At 45.3% G+C, this 19,955-nt stretch overlaps 1 protein-coding gene and 1 long non-coding RNA gene across 7 annotated transcripts in view; one reads left to right on the top strand and one right to left on the bottom strand.

The window, feature by feature from the left end:
* The window catches only part of Znf608 (zinc finger protein 608), a 109,520-nt gene that overhangs the window by 62,423 nt on the left and 27,142 nt on the right, over positions 1-19,955 (bottom strand). Inside the window, exon 1 of one of the 5 annotated variants that reach the window (XM_042264302.2) lies at positions 14,245-16,304. The exons of 3 other annotated variants lie outside the window; for them this stretch is intronic. In XM_042264302.2, coding sequence (XP_042120236.2) covers positions 14,245-14,304 — 60 coding nt within the window. In that variant the 5' untranslated portion in view covers positions 14,305-16,304. Of the gene's footprint in view, positions 1-9,331; positions 9,625-14,244; positions 16,305-19,955 lie in introns of those variants that run through there. One more of the 5 variants, XM_016006919.3, reaches the window with a different exon arrangement.
* LOC121824111 (uncharacterized) lies at positions 9,332-12,514 on the top strand. 2 transcript variants are annotated; one of them, XR_006065909.2, is made up of 4 exons: positions 9,471-9,816; positions 10,357-10,513; positions 11,676-11,882; positions 12,377-12,514. It is a non-coding gene; the product is annotated as an uncharacterized LOC121824111 (long non-coding RNA). The 2 variants fall into 2 exon arrangements; XR_013046095.1 differs by having other exon boundaries at positions 9,332-9,816; positions 10,357-11,882.

Consider the following 19,955-nt stretch of genomic DNA (forward strand, 5'->3'; position numbering starts at 1 on the left):
AAATGGATACTGCAGCCAAGCGCAAGGCCTTGAGGGGCAGGAATGTCTCCTTTGCACCCCTAACCCCAGAAGGACAGCAAAGGTGTTCTTTCCAAGTTTAGACGCCGGACTGGGATGAAACCAAAGCCCGCATATGTCCCACACAGACCGCCAGTCACTCATCTGGCTACTTAACAAGTACAAGGACTGCTATTGAGTAACCCTTGGAAACAGGTCACGGGTTGTGGAACACACCTGTGCACTAGTACTCCAGATTACCTGCGCACTCTGTGCAGACAGGGCCTCCATTCGAGGGGCAGCATCTTGCATTCATTATCAGTTGGGGAGACAAAAAGTGAATGTTAAGAAGGATTCACAGATGGTTGACCTAGTAAAACTTGATCTCATCTGCTGTGCATATATCCCTTGCTTCATAAAGTCTCTCTGCAGCCTTTTGGCTACAGATTTCATATTATATAGTCTTTGTTGCTTAAAGAAAAAAAAAAGCCTAACAGAACAAGTATTTTATTTTTTTATTTTTTATTTTTGTTTTTTGTTTTTTGTTTTTCGAGACAGGGTTTCTCTATGTAGCTTTGCGCCTTTCCTGGAACTCACTTGGTAGCCCAGGCTAGCCTCGAACTCACAGAGATCCGCCTGGCTCTGCCTCCCAAGTGCTGGGATTAAAGGCGTGCGTCACCACCGCCCGGCCAAGAACAAGTATTTCAATAGCGTCAGATGAGGAACTGTGCTCCTTAAATGGCGAGGCAGTGGTCTGGGAGGGTTCCCGGATGAAATGACCAGGAGGGCTACCATTTGCATTCCACTTAAAAATGATAAGCTGACATTCACTTGCCTGAGGATGGTGTGAACTGCCCTTCGCATGCTAAAGAAACTTAATTTCCTGCTCTCAAAGCTGCCATAAAACTTCTTTCGCACCACACTTTTTATTGTCCTGCCTTTCTGGTCCTGATCACAAAGTCCCAGGAAGAAAGGCCCTCAGCAGGACCACACATCCCGAGAAAGTGATTCACGAGGAATCGCTTCTTCGGAACTGGAATCCTAGTTCCCACTGAACGCTCCTGTTTTAAAATGGAGGCTGACAAAGGAGGAGAGAGAGGTTCTAAGGGAAGAAATTAAGGCAGGGGGCGGGGGGGGGGGGGGGGGGGGGGAAGAGCTCGATCCTAACTACAGTCTTTATTGCCGCTAAAAACCCTGCGTGAGATTCGAGTCACTTCCCCAAATTAAAATCTGTGAGATGATGTTCCGTGGTATGCAGCCAACGGGGCAAAACGGAACAGTTTTCTGAAAATAGCCTCAGGTGGCCTGATCCACAGCCCACATTAATGCTGAGAACAGAGACAGCTTGAGCTGATGTGTAAGAACATGGACCAAAATAAAAGGAGTGAGGAGTCGAGAGAGCGGGGCTTCAGATTTGGGAGGTGAGGACTGAATGAGGACAAGGAATGGGACCTCTCTGGATGCACCCAGGCTCCTGGCTCCAGGCCTGCCACAGTCCATGACCTCTCCTAGTCCTTTTAGCTCTGTGGGGGCTACTTTCCTCAGCCTCCAAATATTGCTAACCAATCTTATTACACTTGTTTCAACACTGAATCCCCATCTCAACACAACCCCACTTACAGACAGAGCGATCTATGATGCACCCTATAATATTTGTGATGCTTATGTAAATTCCAAAAAAGTCAACTTTCTTTGAAAATTTATATTATGGGGGGTTGCTGCTGCTGCTGCTGTTGCTGCTGAGGCCAGACCCAGGGCCTGGAGCAGGCTCGACCCATCCATGCTCTATCGCTGAAGGCCACTCTCTGCCCAAAGTCCAAATTTCTGAAGAATTTGGGTGTCTTGAGAGCAATGGCCTCCAAATAAGCTAGCCGTGATTTCCAAGAACACAAATCTAAACGTGGTGTCAATGCTGATGTGGTGATAATGTAGAAAGCCCATCCAACAAGTCGATAAGGAAGGGAGGGTTCAGAGACTGTGACTATATATACGAGCTCATAAAATAACAACCATCTAAGGCCCCTTAACACCTGGTGTCTCAAATATTCGGATCTTTGATGGACAAAGTGAAGTATTCGCTCACGTTTCCTATTATCCTGGTTTTCCTCCTGGAGCTCAAAGCTCTTGTTTCCAGAAGAACTAGATCTTGCCCTACCCTGCGTTCTCCCCCACTGCCCGTATGAGTCCTGCAGAGGTGGGGTGCAGAGACCACCCATGTGGCCTACAGCAGGCCCGCCTCCCTAGAGGTCCCCAGATGGAAAGAGGGCTTTCGGGGTGGGAATTAGAGCCACGCCCAGAGTGTTTTCCCTGGCAGATGTGCTGTTTTTAAAAGCCTTCCTCATATTTACCAACACGGAAGAGCTCAGAGAAGAATCTGAATTTCCATTAGCTCAAATAATGATTGGAGACCACGCTTCACAGAGCCCACATTCCTCACATCAGCCACGCGCAGCTCTGTGTGTCTGAGCCTTTGCCTGAGACCATCAGAGAACGTTCCAGCAAGAAGGCCACCTAGACCAACCCACTCAGTGCTAGGGGAACTTTACTGTCCCATACTTTGTGCAAGAACAATAAGCCAGCACCACTATTAGCCAGAGGAGCAGAGAACACACTTCAGTGGGAAATTCACAAGCAAATCACCTACCCCAGGAGACTAGAACCTAGTGGAATATTCGGGGACTATGGTCAGTATTTTCTACCAGGTAATGCCCTCGTGGAAATGTCCCTCTGAAAAAGGTCTCAGTTCTCAGTGTGTCGTGGTGTTCCACACAGAGCACATGTACCATACAGAAAGCGGGAGCTTAAAGGATATTCCATAGTTAATTTCGTATTTGTTGAGGCCAGAGTTCCTTAAACAGAGTAGTCTGGCTTGAATCTGGGGACTCCTCTGCTTCTATCTCCCTAGTGCTGGGATTTCAAGACTTCCCCGCCACACCCTGCCTCAGTGGTTATACAAAAGCTCAACTCCTCTATGCCCTGACTTCTCAGGTCACTGATCCACACGGAGGCCCTAATTTCTTCAGCCAATGAAGCTTGTTCATGCCCAGGTTTCCTCCACAGGTCTGCCTGCTATGAGGCAGCGGCTTCTGAGCAGGGCAGCTGAGGTGGGTGAGGTCTAGGGTTTTGTTAGCTGGAGGCCAGGGTTCAAATCCCGGCTCAACCAGTTCATGCTCCAGTGACCCTGAGCCAGTGATGGAACATCAGGATCAGAACCTAAGAAGTAGGGGTGGTAATGACCATCACCCCCACTTTGCTCAGCACAGGGTACAGCTCAGTAAACACTGGCTTACAGGGCTGGAAGCCACCACTCTAATATTCCGGCTCTCTAAAGCATGCACACAACCTTACAAAGCTGCTTTTTATATGCTACTATATTTAACATAAACCTGTAATCCCTTCCAAAGGCATGGCTAAGTGCGGTTAAAGTGTGTTAAAAGTATAAGAAAAGGGGGCTTAAGCCAGAGAAGCTCAGCCTGGGAAAATACGGCCTCTTTCAAACACCGACACCAGGTAGCAGCCTGCGGGCGTGAGGCGCCCCCATTTTATACTTTCATAGCAGCGACGAGAGCACCCCAAAGGTCCTGATGAGCCCTTAATTACTCCCAGATCTCTTCTTCTAATCTCCAGTTGCCCCTCTTTCTCTCACATGGTCTCCCCAAAAGTCTCCTTCTGCTCCCCTCAAACCCCTCCACACCCACTGAAGAGCTAAACTCTGTTGGCGAAACTCTGCAACCGGCTACAGAAAGACTGGGCCCAAAGTCCCTGAGCCCCAAGGCTGCGAGCTGCATCATGGGGATCAACCAACACTAATTAAACAATCACAGATGGATCGAAAAGGCAACGTCAGCTGTAGAGCTACATTCAAGGGAAGAGTGTAAAAGGCTGGACATGAATGACCAACAGTGTTACTGTAGATGACATTAGCAGATAACCGTCTTTAGAGTTGGAATCATAGCTTGGCCATTCACTATGGAACCTTTGGTCAGGCACCTGATCTCTGTGTGACTGTCTTCATCTGGGAAAACAGAAAAAGCACCTGGCTAATGCGACACGGAGTCATGCCAGCAACCTTAGCTCAGGGTGCAGGACAGAGGAACACTCGCTAAACAGGAGCTAACCCTACCATCAATATTATTACCACGGGTGCAAATCTATCCGAGACCTGAATGAAAGCAAACTGATGGACGGTTTGCTCCTAGGAGGCCCAAGGTTAGGCTTTACCGCACTCAAAAGCAATTCACATGAGACAATTCCTAGAGGAAGAAACATACTCCTCATCAGATGATCCTCCCTTAAAACTCTCTGGGGGTTATAGAGTACTAATAACGAGAATTAAAGTTCAGAGCAAAAGTACTGGCAGTTTTAGCAAGGGCTCCTCTGTCAAAGCTCTTGTCTGTCATCTTGATGGGATACTGATGCAACCTAGTAGAGGCCAAAATAGGAGAGCAGCCATCTCCAGTTGGGGGAAGAAGAAGAAAGAAAAAAAAAAAAAAAGACTCGTAAGTCTAACAGCTGGTGGTGGCAGCCTGTCAAACTGAGGAAAGTTAATGTCAAGAACAGACGCGCCGCAGTCTCTCACTGTTATTTTTGCATGATTATTCCCAGGTGTTACTGCACGCTGTGCAGTAGCCGGGCGATTTATCACGCCAGAGAGCCTAAGAGCAGGGGGCGGGGGTGGGGGTGGGGAGCAGAGAGGGCGGAGGGAGGCGGGGAAGAGAAGGTTATTTACACACAGATAGCGGCACTTAGTGTGTGTGATCAGAGGTGGGGGGATGGGGAGGGGAAAACGACGACTCTGCTGCAGAGGTCCTGGCAGTATTTTTCTCTGTTCACCTTATTTCAAGGGCTTCCTGAGTGCTGATGAACCAGGAAGGCTCCAAAGCTGGAGTGCTGGTGGGAGCATTGGACTGCGTCAGCCAGAGAGGGTCTACAGTACCAGGAAACCCAAAGCGAATCCAGAGGGGTCTCCCGGGCACGGCTGAGGGGTGCTGCGGCAGGCACTCTAGACCAACAAAGACACATCCACGTGGCTCTGCTGCAGGAGACAGCCAGTGCTGCCAGGCGGAGTGAGAAAAGGAAAAGCCCAGGGCTGCAGACAGGGAAGCCTCCTCCCTGCAGAGACCACCCCCCCCACCTCCGTCCCCATTGGCCTGCATCGAGGCTGAAGCCTGACAGGGCAATGTGCCCTGGGTTTCTTCTGTCTGTTCTCACAAATCTCCACACGGGTCCTGTCGTTAACCCTTCAATCCTGGGATTCTCAGACTGCAGACCATCAGAGGCTGGAGGTGTGGTGTTTCATTTTGCACAGAGTCAATGTTTTGATTCTCTGAGCACGCTGGGGCATGGGTACTTAAGGCTCACGTTTTTCTTCATATCCTGGTATTTGCCCAGTCACCTCTTAATTTTAAAGGCATTAGGCAGAAGACTGCGCTGCCATAAGTGGAAATCCCGGCGTTTTGGAGGTGACCAGTGCCCGCTGATGGCAGCGATCTGTGCGAGGCGTCTGCTTGACGTCACTGTTTGACTAGCCGAGTGGGGTCGGCTTAAAAACATGTCCCCGGGATGCCAAAACTAATCATGCTTGAATTCCCATTCCCGGTGGACACACCAGAACAGCTCCAGCTTTAGTCATTATTCTTCGTGTATGTAGCCTCTCCTAAATGTGGTAGGCACTTCTGAGAGCCAGGATAAAAGCAATTTATGCTTTGGAACTTGCAATGTGAAAAAAATAAAGAGAGGTGGGGGAGCGAACTCATGCTGGTAATTTAAGGGACCAGTTCTCCTCTACCCTGGAGTCGCCACCAATACCCCTTTACAGAGGCAGAAACAAGATCCCAAAGCAGGGGCAACTTATCCAAGGATCTAAAATTCAAGACCAAAGCCCTGCCTGCACAGTGCTTGCCTCGTGTGTCCCGAGTTCACATCCTGGGCTACTGTTTAACGCACACAGGGTAAAGGGATTAGAATAGCTTTCAAACAGACGTCCTAGGCAGGATTCTACTGGGCACTCCATGACTCTTTTCTCAGTTCATCTTCACAAAATTGTGAGGGGATGAGGAGAGTAACTTCGAAGGGTCTCCCTGACAGAGGGTGGCCAAGCCAGAATTTGAACCAACCTAGGTCAGCCCAAAGTAACCTCTTCTAAAGGTAACAAACAGAGCAGGAGATGGAGAGACGCCTCCTTCAAAGGGAATTTCTGAGCCCTTTGTGTACACAGGAAGCTACACACCTGAAGTTCTTTTCATGCCTAGAGTTTAAAGCTCTCCCTCAAATACTGTGACCCCACCCCCACCCCCGAGCCAGCCCCTCCCCCACCCCCAAAGGCGGAGGAGATGACTCAGCAGGTAAGAGCACTTTGTAAGCGAGCACCCAGGTTCAGATCCCCCAAACCCATGAAAACCCGATGGGCGAGGTTGAGCACACACCTATAAATCCAGGGGTGGAGGAAGTGGGGGGGTTGCAGAGACAGAGAGAGAGCTGGGGCTTTCTGAGTAGTATCCCAGCTCAGGGTCCGTAAGGGACCTTGTGTCAAGGGAGGCATGCCAAGAGTGATAGAGCCCCTCAGAGAGTATGAAGAAGTGCGCGCGCGCGCGCGCGCCCACACACACACACAGAGCACACATGTACAGTAAGGAGTTAGCTCCATGGTAGAGTACTTGGTACAGCATGTGAGAAACCCTGGGCTCAATTCCCAGCATTGAGAGACAGAAACAGCCACCTGAAACCATAGCAGAGACGCTGCCAAAGCCTGGCCATGACCATGACTCTGCTCCCCTGGGGCCAAGAAGACTGCTTCCATTTCCAGCCAAGACACACAGAACGCTGGACACACAGAATGCCAACAATCTAGGCTTCTCCGTAAGGCTGGGTCAGGGGGGAAGGTGTCACTCACTGTCCATCAGGAATCACCTCAGAGGTGGCCCTATGTGCGAGCACAGGTAGAAAATATGCTTGAACAAGAGCAGCACGCCTTTACACTTTCCTTGTCTATCCTTGGCTGTTTTCCAAGCACCATCAAAGGTATGAGTGTGCACAGACAGTGTAATTACCCCACTCAGCCCAGTGTTTCACGTTCTGTTTTGTTTTGAAGCTAAACTGAATCTGCTCTCAAAGAAGCTCCATGTGTAATGTCGCAGGGAGCTGGGGCTGGAGATCTCTTCCACCACCCCGTATCAGCTGTCACATACTTAGCCTCACTTGTGTTCTCTGAAAGACTCCTGCCCCACTGCTGAGCCACAGACACTTAATCTATTCTGAAAGTGCCACTGACATTTTTCTCTGCTCCGAGTGGGTGTGCTTTAAATAGTAGCGGTAAATGGTCGGTGTTGTCACATCTGGTTCAAAGGGGTGCTCTGATTTCCTCTCATCCTATTTCCAAAGACGCTTAAAACATAAAAACAAACCACAGGGAAGGGTGGTTGCAATCATAGAAGTTACTAGAAAAGCCTTCTTCGTTCTGGGAAGAATTCTTTTACTGTCTCCTTGGTAAAAAAAAAAAAAAAAAAAAAAAAAAGTCGAGTTCCTGAGGAAAGTTCCACCCAAATTCCATGTCTACCTCTTCAGTCTCATTCCCTTCCCTTGACACAGACAGCTCAGAGGTGAACTCAGATGCTGTTCAGCGGAGGATGCCTAATGGGAGCCAACTGGCCAATTTCAACTCAGCTGAACAAGGGATATATTTTCGTAGCTAGGACTCACTGACATGCACACTGCCTGTAATTCCAGGGTTCCTAAATTCCTATGAAGTCAGGCTGAAAGGGTGGGATAAATGGCCATGTCTCATCTCACTCTGCCAGATGTGAGCACAACTTCTTGAAGGTTGGAAAGATGGGGAGAAAGGACAAGAAAGTCTACTTGGAGAAAGTCCTCTATTTCCTGTTCTTGACTAAAATCCTTTCTCCACCCAGGTTAGGTGACCTCTTCTAACCACCCAGAGTCCTGTAAAAATGTAGGTATTTGAACTACACCGTATATGCTGCTGGTGATAAATAACAAGAACTGAGTCACATCAGGCCCTCAAGGAGTGTCCTGCAAAGGGTCAGAACTTGTTTTCCCAAAGCATCATGGGCCAACCACAGGGGCTGACCATGTTGACTTTGTCTATCTTGGTATCAATGCCTACCTATTTTGAAGGCTACATTGCAGCATAATCACAGTCATTCCTACCCTGCCTCTACTGGAAGTCAGATGGGGGTCTTCTCGTTTGATTTTGAGAAATGAGGAAACCAATCCAGAAGAGAAGCTGCCCATCCAGGTCAGAAGAATGAAGGAGGAGGAGGAGGAGGGAGAGGAGGAGAAGAAAAAGATAACAACAAACAAAACAAAAGCCACGAATGAATTTCCCAGCAATGCCTGTAAACACCCTCTACCAAGTTCACTATCACATAGATTCTATTATGTGTTTGTTATGGGGGATCAGACTCACCCAGGGCTTCAAGCATATTAGGTAAGTTCTGCCCCAGCCCCATAACACAACCTTTAAAAAGAAAAAAAAAAAAAAGAAAGAAAGGAAAAAAAAGAGAAAAAAAGCTATTCTCATAAAGTCCTATATGAGTAAATTGCAGTTCCCAAGTTCAGGATTATTTTCCCTTCTGAGAACATAACAGATTTTAAAACCCAATAGGTCTCTCTGTAGAGAGAACATTTTTTTCTAACATTTTTCAAATGTCCTCTGAGAAACTTTATCCATATAATGATACATAGGGCAAGAGGACAGTCATCAGCTGGTTTTCAATGTTAATGGCACTTGTGTCAATAAAGAATTTTTTTTCTCTCATTTGCTGTTGATAATGTCTCATACTATAGCCTTACACTGCCCCTGAACTCACAATGTAGCCCAGGCTAGCTTCAAACTCTCAGCTTCCAAAGAATGGCAATTATAGATGTGAGCTAATAAACTCAGTTAAAAATAAAAATTTAAAAAATAAAAATAAAAAAAGTTAAAAAAAAAAAACCTTTTCATAAAAATGATGCTAAGCCATTCCACTTCATATAAAAGCAAACACCTGATTGTAGTGGTACATGTCTGTCATCCCAGGACTTAGAAGGTGGAGGGAAGTTTATCAGGAGTTCAAGGTCATCTTTAGTTCCATAGAGCCTGAGCTATATGTGAACCCATCTCAGAAAAAAAAGAGAAAGGGGAGGAATGGAAGGCTAACAAAATCCAGTGCTGTGGGAAAAGGCTCCTAATGAAAGATTATTATTTAGCTCCCCATGCAAGAGGTATTGAGCAACAGAGTGAGTCAAAGTGTGAGGGCCTAGTTTCTGTGACAGAGCACCGTGTATTGACCCATGCCCTCCCCTTTGTAAGAGTAGCTAATGAAAGCTGCCTCACTGTTAGGGAAGTCATCCTCTTATCCAGTGTCTTTCTGTCAGGTGCCTCTATGTGGCAAGCATTGTTCCAGGAGAGATGAATAGTCACTGCAGAGGAGAGACTATGGTCAGGATTCAGATGGTCAGTTAAGCCCAAGGCATTGTGGGAGCGTCGAGGGGGTGGGGCAGGGAGTGTGCTGAGGTGGATTTATCAGATTGTATAGGGCTTGGCCTAGAAGAGGTTAGGATAGATCTAAGCCATCCTGAATGCAGCAGTAGTTAAGGGACTGGCAGTTTAGAGAGTCACACATCGCTAGAGGGAATTCAAGAGTCCAGGCAAGGATAAGAATCTAGGGGTTTCTAGGAGGAGGAGTAAGGGAACATCAACTGACTTATCACATTGGATGAGAGAGGGCAAGGGTGTGCAGGGTGAGGGAGAGAGAGTATATGTGTGTTATGATGCCATGGCAGAAGTCCGAGGAAGAGACACAGCCAAGACTCGAGAAGGTGGGAGATGAGGACGAGCTCCAAGCTGAGTATCAAGCATCCATTTCTGTTAGGAGAGAGAGTTGGTCTCTGGGAAGGGGAACCTGGGCAGAGGGGCTATCTGTGGGGAGTGCTTGCTGGGTAGACACAGGACCTGGGGGGAAGTGAGCTAGACTTGAGTGATCAGCACGCAGAAACTATGAAGCCAGTGGAAGGATGAGATGCTCTCAGTGAAAACAGGAGGGGGGGAAGGAAGGGGAAAGGAATCCAGGAAACCCCAAGAGAGCTGAGGGAAAAAAAAGAGGGGGAGCTCAGAATGGTGATGAGGTCCCAGATATCAGAAGATGAGGACCAGACTTGAGAGGAAGCTGGTTTCAGAGAGGTCTGACATTCAATGCCACCAGGAACTGGTCCTGAGGCCTCTCTCCCTGTCTCTCACCTCCCAGAAAAGCAGGGGATGCTAGCTTTTTAAAGCATTTTCCATAATTTCACCCTGACAGCCACAGGCCACCCCTGGCGTGTGGTCTTTTCACCAACCAGGATCCTTCTGTCTCAATCCAGGCTAAAGCTCATGACTCAGTATCCACAGCCTTTCTTCCATCAATGACTCAGTCTCTGAGAAACCCTTAAAGGCCGTCTTAAAGATACCTTCTGTGTATCACTGGCAGCCAGGAAAGAAGATAAAGTGACCTTCACCTCAAGAGGAGTCACAGAACCTGTGGGTATCACGTTGTTTCAAGCTTCCCTTCTAGCTCCTTCTGCTCCACCCAAAGTCCCTAAAGGCGCCAAGTTCACAGGGTCTAATTTGTCGCAAGGCTAACGTGGCTAGAGTAGCATTCGACAATCTTGCTACTCTGGCTTCTGAAAACCAGAGGTGGTTTTTCAACAATGAAGAAAAGTGAAAAGCTTTAAAATTCCCTGGAAATGGATTTATAATTAAATATTTACAATTACTTCGAATCTGATATGTGATGAGATTTGGACAGAGGGTGATTTTGTTTCCTCCTCCAGAACCTGTATTCTGGCCAAGACCCTAGCTGAAGGCTGAGGTCAGGGTGTTCTGATGTCATCTGTAAAATGACACTTAGAAAGCTTGTGACAGTTATGTCACAGTAGCAGTTTTAAATTAAAAAAAAAAAAAAAAAAAAAAAGGAAAGGAAAGGAAAAAAGAGATCTTTATAAATCTCAAATGTAAATAAAAACCGAAGTTAGAAGCTATTTTTACTCTCACCCTTACTATATCTTGTGTTTAGAGAGCCCCAAGAAGAAGATGGAGGAGATGTTAACAGGATCACACTCTCTGGACATTCACTCATATTTCCAGAATACTTTTAGATATGTTTTATTTCAGAAGAGAATTTAGATCGTCATGAAAAGGTGCTAAGACTCATTGCTGGTGGGACGGACAGATACCTCAGTCTTTAAGAGTGCTTACTGATCTTCCAGAGGACCCTGGCTCAGTTCCCAGCACCCAGGGAGGCGGCTCACAAATGCTTATAACCCCAGTTCCAGGGGATCAGACACCCTTTTCTGGCCTCCATGGATACCGCTTGCACATGGGGCACGTAAACTCGTGCACAGCTGGAGGTGGTGGCGTATGCCTTTAATCTCAGTAACCGAGAAACAGCAATGGCAGATAGATTTCTGTGAATTTGAAGCCAGCCTGTTTACATTGAGAGTTTCAGGCCGGCCAGAACTACATAGTAAGACCCTGTCTCAAAACCAGCAACAAAAACTCCTGCAAGCACACATATAAACAAAAGTCAATCTTAAAAGGAAAAAAAAAAATGAAATTAGGACTATCCCAGGGGCTGGGAAGGAAGCTCGGTCTGTAGGCAGAGCATAAGAACCTGAGTTCATGTCTCTTGTCCCACTCCAAGGTAAAAAGCTGAGCGTGGCAGCATGAACCTGTAATCCCACTGCTGGGAAGCAAACAGAGGAGGATACCTGAGGCTGGTTAGCCAGCCAGTCTAGGCAAATTGCTAAGTTCCATGTTCACACCTAACAAATAATGTCTGCTCTAAGTCTTAGTCACATCAAGCAGAAGAGACGACTTCCTGATGAGCATGCGGCTACGTCTTTCACAGGTTTGTTCCAAGTGTCCAGGATTTTTTAACATGTGAGTCATACAGTTTATAGAATGTGCCCTTCCAAAGATGACAGGACTTATTCCATACCCTACTGTCAACCCCCTGGCACTCCTCTGGCCAAAGTTGCTCTTCTCTATCTTACAGTTCATATTTCTATTCACTTTTCCAGTGAGTCAAGAAACACCTGCAGTTTTAGCAGTAGACTCAGTCAGCCAAATTTAAATCAAGCTGACTTGAATCATTTAAATCATCAGTCAAGAAAAACTGCTATCTTTTAAAATTAAAGAACGCATGCTCATTTTTGCCACAATGGCGATCAACTTCATAAAACTCACAGGTGGATTATTATTTAAGGATGGGGAGAGGAGATCTCTTCAAATATTCTCATTATTTTATTTTTAATATCATAATTCAGCCCTTCTACATACACATATTGTTATAATGAGAACTGCACTGCACACCTCTTAATGCATTTTTTTCATATCTTACAGCTATTCGAAACCCTACATAGCTGATTCTATATCAAAATTAAATGGAGCATCTCTTTAATAGCCGAAGAACTATCTTCTCAAAGTTAATCATGGATAGTTTTCCAGCATATTAAAATCGAATAACCTTAACCCAAACAACCTACATTTATATTGTTTTTGTTTAAACAAAAAAACAGAATTACTCTGAACCATCAGTCGCGGTGAGATAAGCAGCTGAGATAAGTACCTTTGTTAATCAGCAGTAACACTTATCAATAAACATTCAGTCCTTGATGGTAGTGCTAATTTTAATTACAGCATTAAAATTTACTAGGAAAAATGGATGTTCATGGCAAGCCACAGTCAGCAGATAAGGAATACACTGGCACCTAGGATTGAAATATAAAATTTCAACTAGGACTACATAGTGAGATGGCCGAGCAACTGAGTTTGGACTATCGGGGGATTTGAGTTCAGTTCCCACAACCACCTGCAACCCCAGCGTTAGGGGCTCTAACACCCTCCTTTAGCACCCATGAGCACATAGACACACCTATAGTTCTTACTAAATCTCAAAAATATAAAAAAGAACTGAAATCTTAGCACTCTAAGATCCACATGGTTTTGGTTTGGTTTGATCTGGAATTGTATTTTGTTGAGTTGGGGTCAGGTGATCTGGATGGGCTGGTAAAATTTATTTCAGTAGCTTTGATAGTAAGTACATTCTCATGCTTTGTGATAGTTTTTTTTAATACCTCTTTAAATAATCACAACGAACAAATCCCTATTCCCAAGATTTTACCCTGAATAAACCTATACATTAAAAAAAAAAAAAAAAAAAAAAACTATTTATTTGGATGGGAGGCATAAGTCATCTAAATGTGGAGTCATCCAAATGTGTACATGTGGAGGTCAGGGGACAATTTGAGAGAATTCTTCTCTCCTTCTAACTTGTGAGTCCTGAGGATCAAACTCAGGTAGGTCTTCAGGCGTGGTAGCAAGTGCCTTTACTTAAATGAGCCACCTCACTGGCCCAAAAGCTATACATTTTGGTAAAGCAACTTCTAATACATCTTAAAACTATGTAAGTTTTTCTTTAAAGACACTATCTCAAAAAACAAACAAACAAAATTCCATTCCTTATCCAGACACAGTGCCTCCTGTCCGTAATCCCAGCACTCAGGAAACTGAGGCAGGAGAATCACCAATAGCTCAAGGCTACATAGTGAATTCCAGACCAGCCTAGGAGACAGAATGAAATCCTATCTCAAACACACAACAACAAGGAAATCCGTTCTAAAATATCACATTTTTGATTTAACGATTTTTTTTTTTTGAAATTTACAAATTTGTGGTCTTAAGAACTTATGGGTACAAGCCAGGCGTGGTGGTGTGGGTGGGAAGCAGAAGCAGGATCTTGGTGAGGTCAAGGTCAGCCGTGTCTACATAGGGAACTCCAGGAAAGCTAGGACTACATAGAGAGACCCTGTATCATATATGTGTGTCTGTGTGTGTATGTGTATATATTTACATACATAATATATAAACTAACGCTTTTAGTAAAAAGGATCTCAGACACCTCGTAACAACTCAAGAGGATATGCAAAATTTACAGAAAAGCAACAAAAGGAGCTAAGAAACTCAGTTCCTTTGTTTTGCACTTTTGTATACGGTGGAAGTCAGCTCAGAGCCACAGGCGTTTGTGGCCAAATAAACACCCATGACTTAGCGGAAGTTCTCGGTCACAGCCCGCTGTGAACAAGCACCCTGCAACCTGGTTTCCTATCTCCAGAGCAGATGGGAAACTCTGGGTGTGTCTATGTGTCTATGGCCTCAAGTGTCCCCAGTGGGTGGTGGAGGACAGCAGACAGAAGCTCTGAGGCTGTTACCTCATCTTGTAAAATCTTCCTCCGGCTTCTTCCTCTCGGCCTTCCGTAGAAGGAAGTCATACCTGACACGCGGGCTCAGCACACGCGGTGACTGAATGGTTACTGTAACCTCACAGTTCTGGTTGCCCTGCCCTGGCCACAGGTCACAATGTGAGCACAGGCCCACATTCTCAGAACTTCCTCCACTCTTTGTCTTCCACTGTGTCACGGGCCTAACTCCACTCACCTTGAAGGATGGCCACGGCGGTGAAAATTCCATCTGCCGCCCAATCTGTACATCCTTCAGGAGAGAACTGGTCATCTTTCACTGCTTATCATCCTCCAACTGCCTCGTTAGAGAAACAAAACAAATTCTCTTTCACTGGTGTGAGGGAGTCTCATATTTTGTCAAACAGAAATGAAAAATAAACGTAATCTAAGCTGTCAGAGAATCATGAAATGCCCCTGGCAGTTCAGTCCGGACTCTTTGAAGAAATGAAACTTCAGTTTATCAAGTGTGATTTATAAGCAACACTGATTTAGCTGGTAGATAACACTGCTGTCGAATCATTAGTAGTCAGACAACAGCCATGTGAACACATCAATTATGGGCCACTGCCAAAAGCCCTTGAGATCTTGGAGATTAACAGCCAATCCTCTGTTTTACAAGCTCACATCAAAAAGAATATTAATAAGAGGAGGGGCGATGTGAAAGCTTGTCAGAGTAATTCAGCCACTAACACAGGATTTTTTTTTTTTTTTCCTTTGCCTTCTCTGTTGAATTGGGCCCAGGAAGAAGCTGGCAGGCAGCTACCAAGTGCAGTCCTGCCAATTTCTTGGAAAATGTTTTTCACTGACATATGGGAGCTTGTAAGGGTCTGCAAACTGCTATTTGGTGAATAAAGACAAGCAAGACTTCTTCCTGTCCCCTTGCAAATGCCAGGATGACACAAATTGAATCGTTATTGAATTATTTTTAAATTAGCATGCACGGTAGAAATAGCCACTGGCCTACCTCAATCAGAAATTCTGCAAAATCTCCTATGTATTCCGTTCCTAATACTTCTTCCATCCACTGAAACTTAATTAAGAGGCACTACTAGCACTAACCTACACATTAATGAGTTTCTCCAAATTAACACAGTGCTTCCCATTGTCGAAGACATCACAATGTGTGTGCTAAGACTTCAATGTCTTCTCTCCAGCTCTCTCAGGAAAACAGATATAAATTCACTGATATCTCTAGAATTAGAATCCCACCTGTTTTCCCCACCCACATAGGTAGCATTTACAAAAGTATGTAACGGAGGCACAGCCTTCATTTTAGTCCTCTCCGTCTTTAACTGCTATCAGGGAGGACTGCTGTATTTTTTTGTAAATGATCAGATTAAAGCAAACAGCTGGCAACTAATTGTTTAGCGGGGTTCCAGCAGGCTCCCTAATATATGAACAGAAGCCACCGCAAAATGTGTGGCCTGGGTTTCCCTACCGTTTACAGATTTGTTTGGGCTTGGATCTGTAAAAGACTCTATATTTACAAAGTGTTTTCCTATTCTCTCATTTGTTGTTCTTCATTTGAAACTCAGCATGGGGTGGTGGGGGAAAAACATCAGGAAAGGGAAGCGAAGCAGGGGGTTCCTGTCACTTCTCCATAGCCTGTCTGGTCCCCAGTAAGCCACTTAATTCAAGGGCTTGTTGACGGAGCATTTTAAATCAAGGAGTCTGCTCTTGGGTTCAAACACTTTGTGGGACCTAAGCAGCCCAGCAGTCTCCGAAGCTCCGGTTTCTCCTTTTGTGTGTTTTTTCCTTTCTCCTAATCCCTGGAAACAGGATCCATAGAGCTCAGTTAAAACCCTAACTTGTGAACCTAGAGGCAACTGAGCAGTCAGGAGGTAATTCAGGCAAGGTTTGTGGCGCTTTTTCATTACAGCAGACATCCCAAGAACTGCTTCCAGCCAGGTGTGGCGACACGCCTTTAATCCCAGAACTCAGGAGGCAGAGGCAGGTGGATCTCTTTGAGTTCCAGGCCAGCCTGGGCTACACGGTGAATTCCAGGACAGCAAGGACTACACAGAGAAAACAAAACAAAAGCAAACAAACAAACAAAAAAAAAGGGGGGGGATCTCTTTATAGACCCAGGGTTCTGACATTCATTGAAAACCAGTTTCTTTGCTTGCAAACCAGAGATAATAGCATCTTACGATCTTAGAAAATTGTCATAAAAAATGGACAAGATACTGCTTTGAAAGTCTTTAAACATTAATTGCAGGAGCTACTGTCAAGAAACATTCATTGAGCAGCAAGATTAAAACTTACTGTATCAAGATTAAAACGAATTGACTAGTTCTTTTTATTATGAGGACAGAGCTAGCCTTCTAAGTAAATAATGTGTCTGGGGGGGGATGGCAGCTCTCCCTGGGTTTTGCTAATACTATCAGAAGGTTACACCAAAAGATGCAACGATTCCCCATCACTGGGCATCCTCTTTTTCAATAATTCACAGAGAGGATTCTCTTCGCCACTCGTTTTGCTCAAACTATCTTTTTGTTGTGCCAGTAATTTTTGTTTTGTGTTTCAAAACAGGGTGTGACGGCGTAGCCCAGGCTGGCCTCCAACTTGCAAGGCGACTCGTAGCTCTGCCTCCTCAGAGCTGGGGTTACGGGTGCGAGCCACTTTAAACAACTAAAACCATTAAACGTTAAGAAAGACACAACCGAGTAGAGGCTTTCTAAGAGCCGCAACCATGTTTGTGCAACACAGAAGCAGCAGAATTCATTCAGCTACAACTATACAAACATGCATAAATTTGATCAACTGAATCTATACTAGAAAGTATATTTTTCTAAAAATATTTACACTGGGTGTAGTGGTGCACGCCTTTAATCCCATCACTCCCAGAGGCAGAAGCAGGGGGGGTCTCTATGAGTTCAAGGCTAGCCTGGTCTACATGGTGAGTTCTAGGATAGCCAGAGCTATACAGTGAGATCCTGTCCAAAAATAATAATAATAATAATAATAATAAAAATAATATAATGAATATGCTTAAATAGCATGTTGAGGTTAATGGGTAATTTAAAGGTTAAAAAAAATAAAACCACAGTTCAACTCTTTTTCAGGCATAATCTCACTATGTAAATCCTTGGCTGACTCGTCACTTGCTATAAAGACCAGGCTGGCCTCAATCTCAGAGATCTGTCTGCCTCTGCCTCCTGATTGCCAGGATTAAAGGCGTGCTCTACCGTGCATGACCCACTAAAGCCACTGTTCTTTTCAACAACAGTTATGGCTAATGATTACACAGGGGCACAGACAATGGTGACATATAGAAACCCTCAGATAGGGTAACGTTTCAAGTTCTTCCGTGAATTTTAGCACAGAGGAAAAAGGCTGAATTCAGGCAGGATTTCCTCAGCTCTCATCACACTCCACCCACAAGGGCTGACTATTTTTATGCATATATGTATATGCACACATTGTGTGTGTGTGTATGTTCTGGTGTGCATACGTGCAGAGGCATGAAATTGACTTTGAGTGCCCCCCCACCACCACTCTCCGTCTTAGTTTCTGAGATAATACCTTTCACTGGACCCAGAACCCTCCATTTCTGCTAGCCTGTCTGGCCAGTACCCTAGAGAATACTGTCTGCACTGCCCCAGGCCAGAATTATAGGTGAGTGTGGCCACACCTGACTTTTTGACTGAGTGCTGCTGACATCTGAATTCAGTCCCTCATTCACACATATCAAACTTTATTCGCCCTGAGCCATATCTCCAGCCCCCCCCCCACTTTTTTCTTTTGCAAATCACGTTTGCTTTGGTATAAACTTTCCCACAGGCATCTCTCTTTTGTTTGAATATTGAGGGTATTTTCTTTTCATTTTTGGAAGAGTAGCTGTCCATTTTAGCTCTGGGGGTTTTGTGGCTAATAAAGAAACCATCAGAAAAAAAAAAAATCTCCCAACACACAGGACACCATTGCAATCTGTTATTCTGACACAGGGTAAACTTTCTGAGGAAATCATCTTTATCTTTGTTCTTTTAAAATTCAACAGACAGGCCCGAGCAGACTTGGGAAGCAGATGCAATCCAACCAATCACACAAATAATGGCACTTTTAAAGAATTTTTAAAAATGCCTGTAAATGCAAGACAGACAAAAACCCAGATCGTTTCTAACAGTGTCTTTGCCTGTGGTCTCACAAGAAAAATGTGCGCGCAGACCACAGAACAAAATGGAAAAGGTGTACATAAGACTTTCATCATAGCCGGGCGGTGGTGGCGCACCTCCCAGCACTCAGGAGGTAGAGGCAGGCGGATCTCTGTGAGTTCGAGGCCAGCCTGGGCTACCAAGTGAGTTCCAGGAAAGGCGCAAAGCTACACAGAGAAACCCTGTCTCGAAAAACCTAAAAAAAAAAGACTTTAATCTACGGTGCCGAAAGCAGAAACGGGGCTGGCGGGGGAGGGGGGGGTGTCACAGCTCTTGGGGAAATGGAAGGACATTCAGAAAATGCGGTCCCAGAAAGAAAAAAAAAAAAAAACAGAAACAGAGAACAAGATCCCCTAACAGTGGCTTTTGCCCATTATCATAAAAGGTCAAAGCGCAGCTGACCGGAAGAGGTGGCCTGCACAGGTAACATACAGCCTGGCTCATCTTTACTACGTAAGCAGTTCATCTGCGCGGCGGAGTTTCCACCCCATGATTCCATGAAGCAGGAGTAAGTGTGTCCCGGCCATAAAGCCACCTGGGGCCAGACCTGCACAGTCAGAGCTTCCGGTTCCCTCTCGCATTTGGCCACACCTTCCCAACACCTTAATGAACTGGTATTTAAAGCAGTACTATGGTGATTTTTGTATAAGGAGCTATCTCTTCTAAAAGTAGATTCGAATAATCATTCTTGGGGTGGGGGGAGAGAGAGAATCTTCAGATAGTGGCTTGAATCTTTATCCAAATCCACACAGAGAACAGGGCAGGGCACCTGGGACTCAGTGTATGGGGAGGGGAAGAAGCTTTAAGCATTCCTTAGGTAACTGAGATATACAACTCTGATCAAAGCATAGTGTTCAAGCCAGGCATGGTGGAGCATGTCCGTAATCCCAGCACTCAAGAGGGAGAGGCGGGCAGATCTCTGGGAGTTCAAGGCCAGCCCTGTCTACAGAGTTCCAGGACAGCCAAGACTACATAGTGAGACCATGTCTCAATAAAACAAACAAAGACTAAAAGAGAGTCACAGCACCACAAAAGCAGTAGAAAACAATTTGATAATCTTGGAATAAGAAAGGTCTCCCTAAGCCGATGCAGCGTCCAGCAGCCGTGAAAAGGAAACTAATTATGGACTTGATTACACAGTTTAAGATTTTGGCACAGGGGTAGTAGTTGGGAGCAGGTGGGGGACTTGCATAATTACAAACCAGAGCTAAGAGATGGGAAAAAATATTTGCAGGGGTGAAGAGATGGCTCAGCATTGAGAGCACTGTCTGCTCTTCCAGAGGACCCGGGTTCAATTCCCAGCACCTACATGGCAGCTCATACCTGTCTGTAACTCCAGTTCCAGGGCTTCTGACACCTTCACACAGACACACATGCAGGCAAAACACCAATGAACATACAATAAAAATAAATTATTTTTGAAAAAAATTTGCAAACCGTCTACCATGGAGGCTTGCTAGACCTCAAGGGAGTGTGAAAGGGTGGGTATGAGCAGGAAATTTGCAAAATGTAAAAAATTAGTGTTTA

This window comes from Peromyscus maniculatus, chromosome 19 (assembly GCF_049852395.1).
Source record: "Peromyscus maniculatus bairdii isolate BWxNUB_F1_BW_parent chromosome 19, HU_Pman_BW_mat_3.1, whole genome shotgun sequence".
In the NCBI taxonomy this organism is placed as follows: Eukaryota; Metazoa; Chordata; class Mammalia; order Rodentia; family Cricetidae; genus Peromyscus; species Peromyscus maniculatus.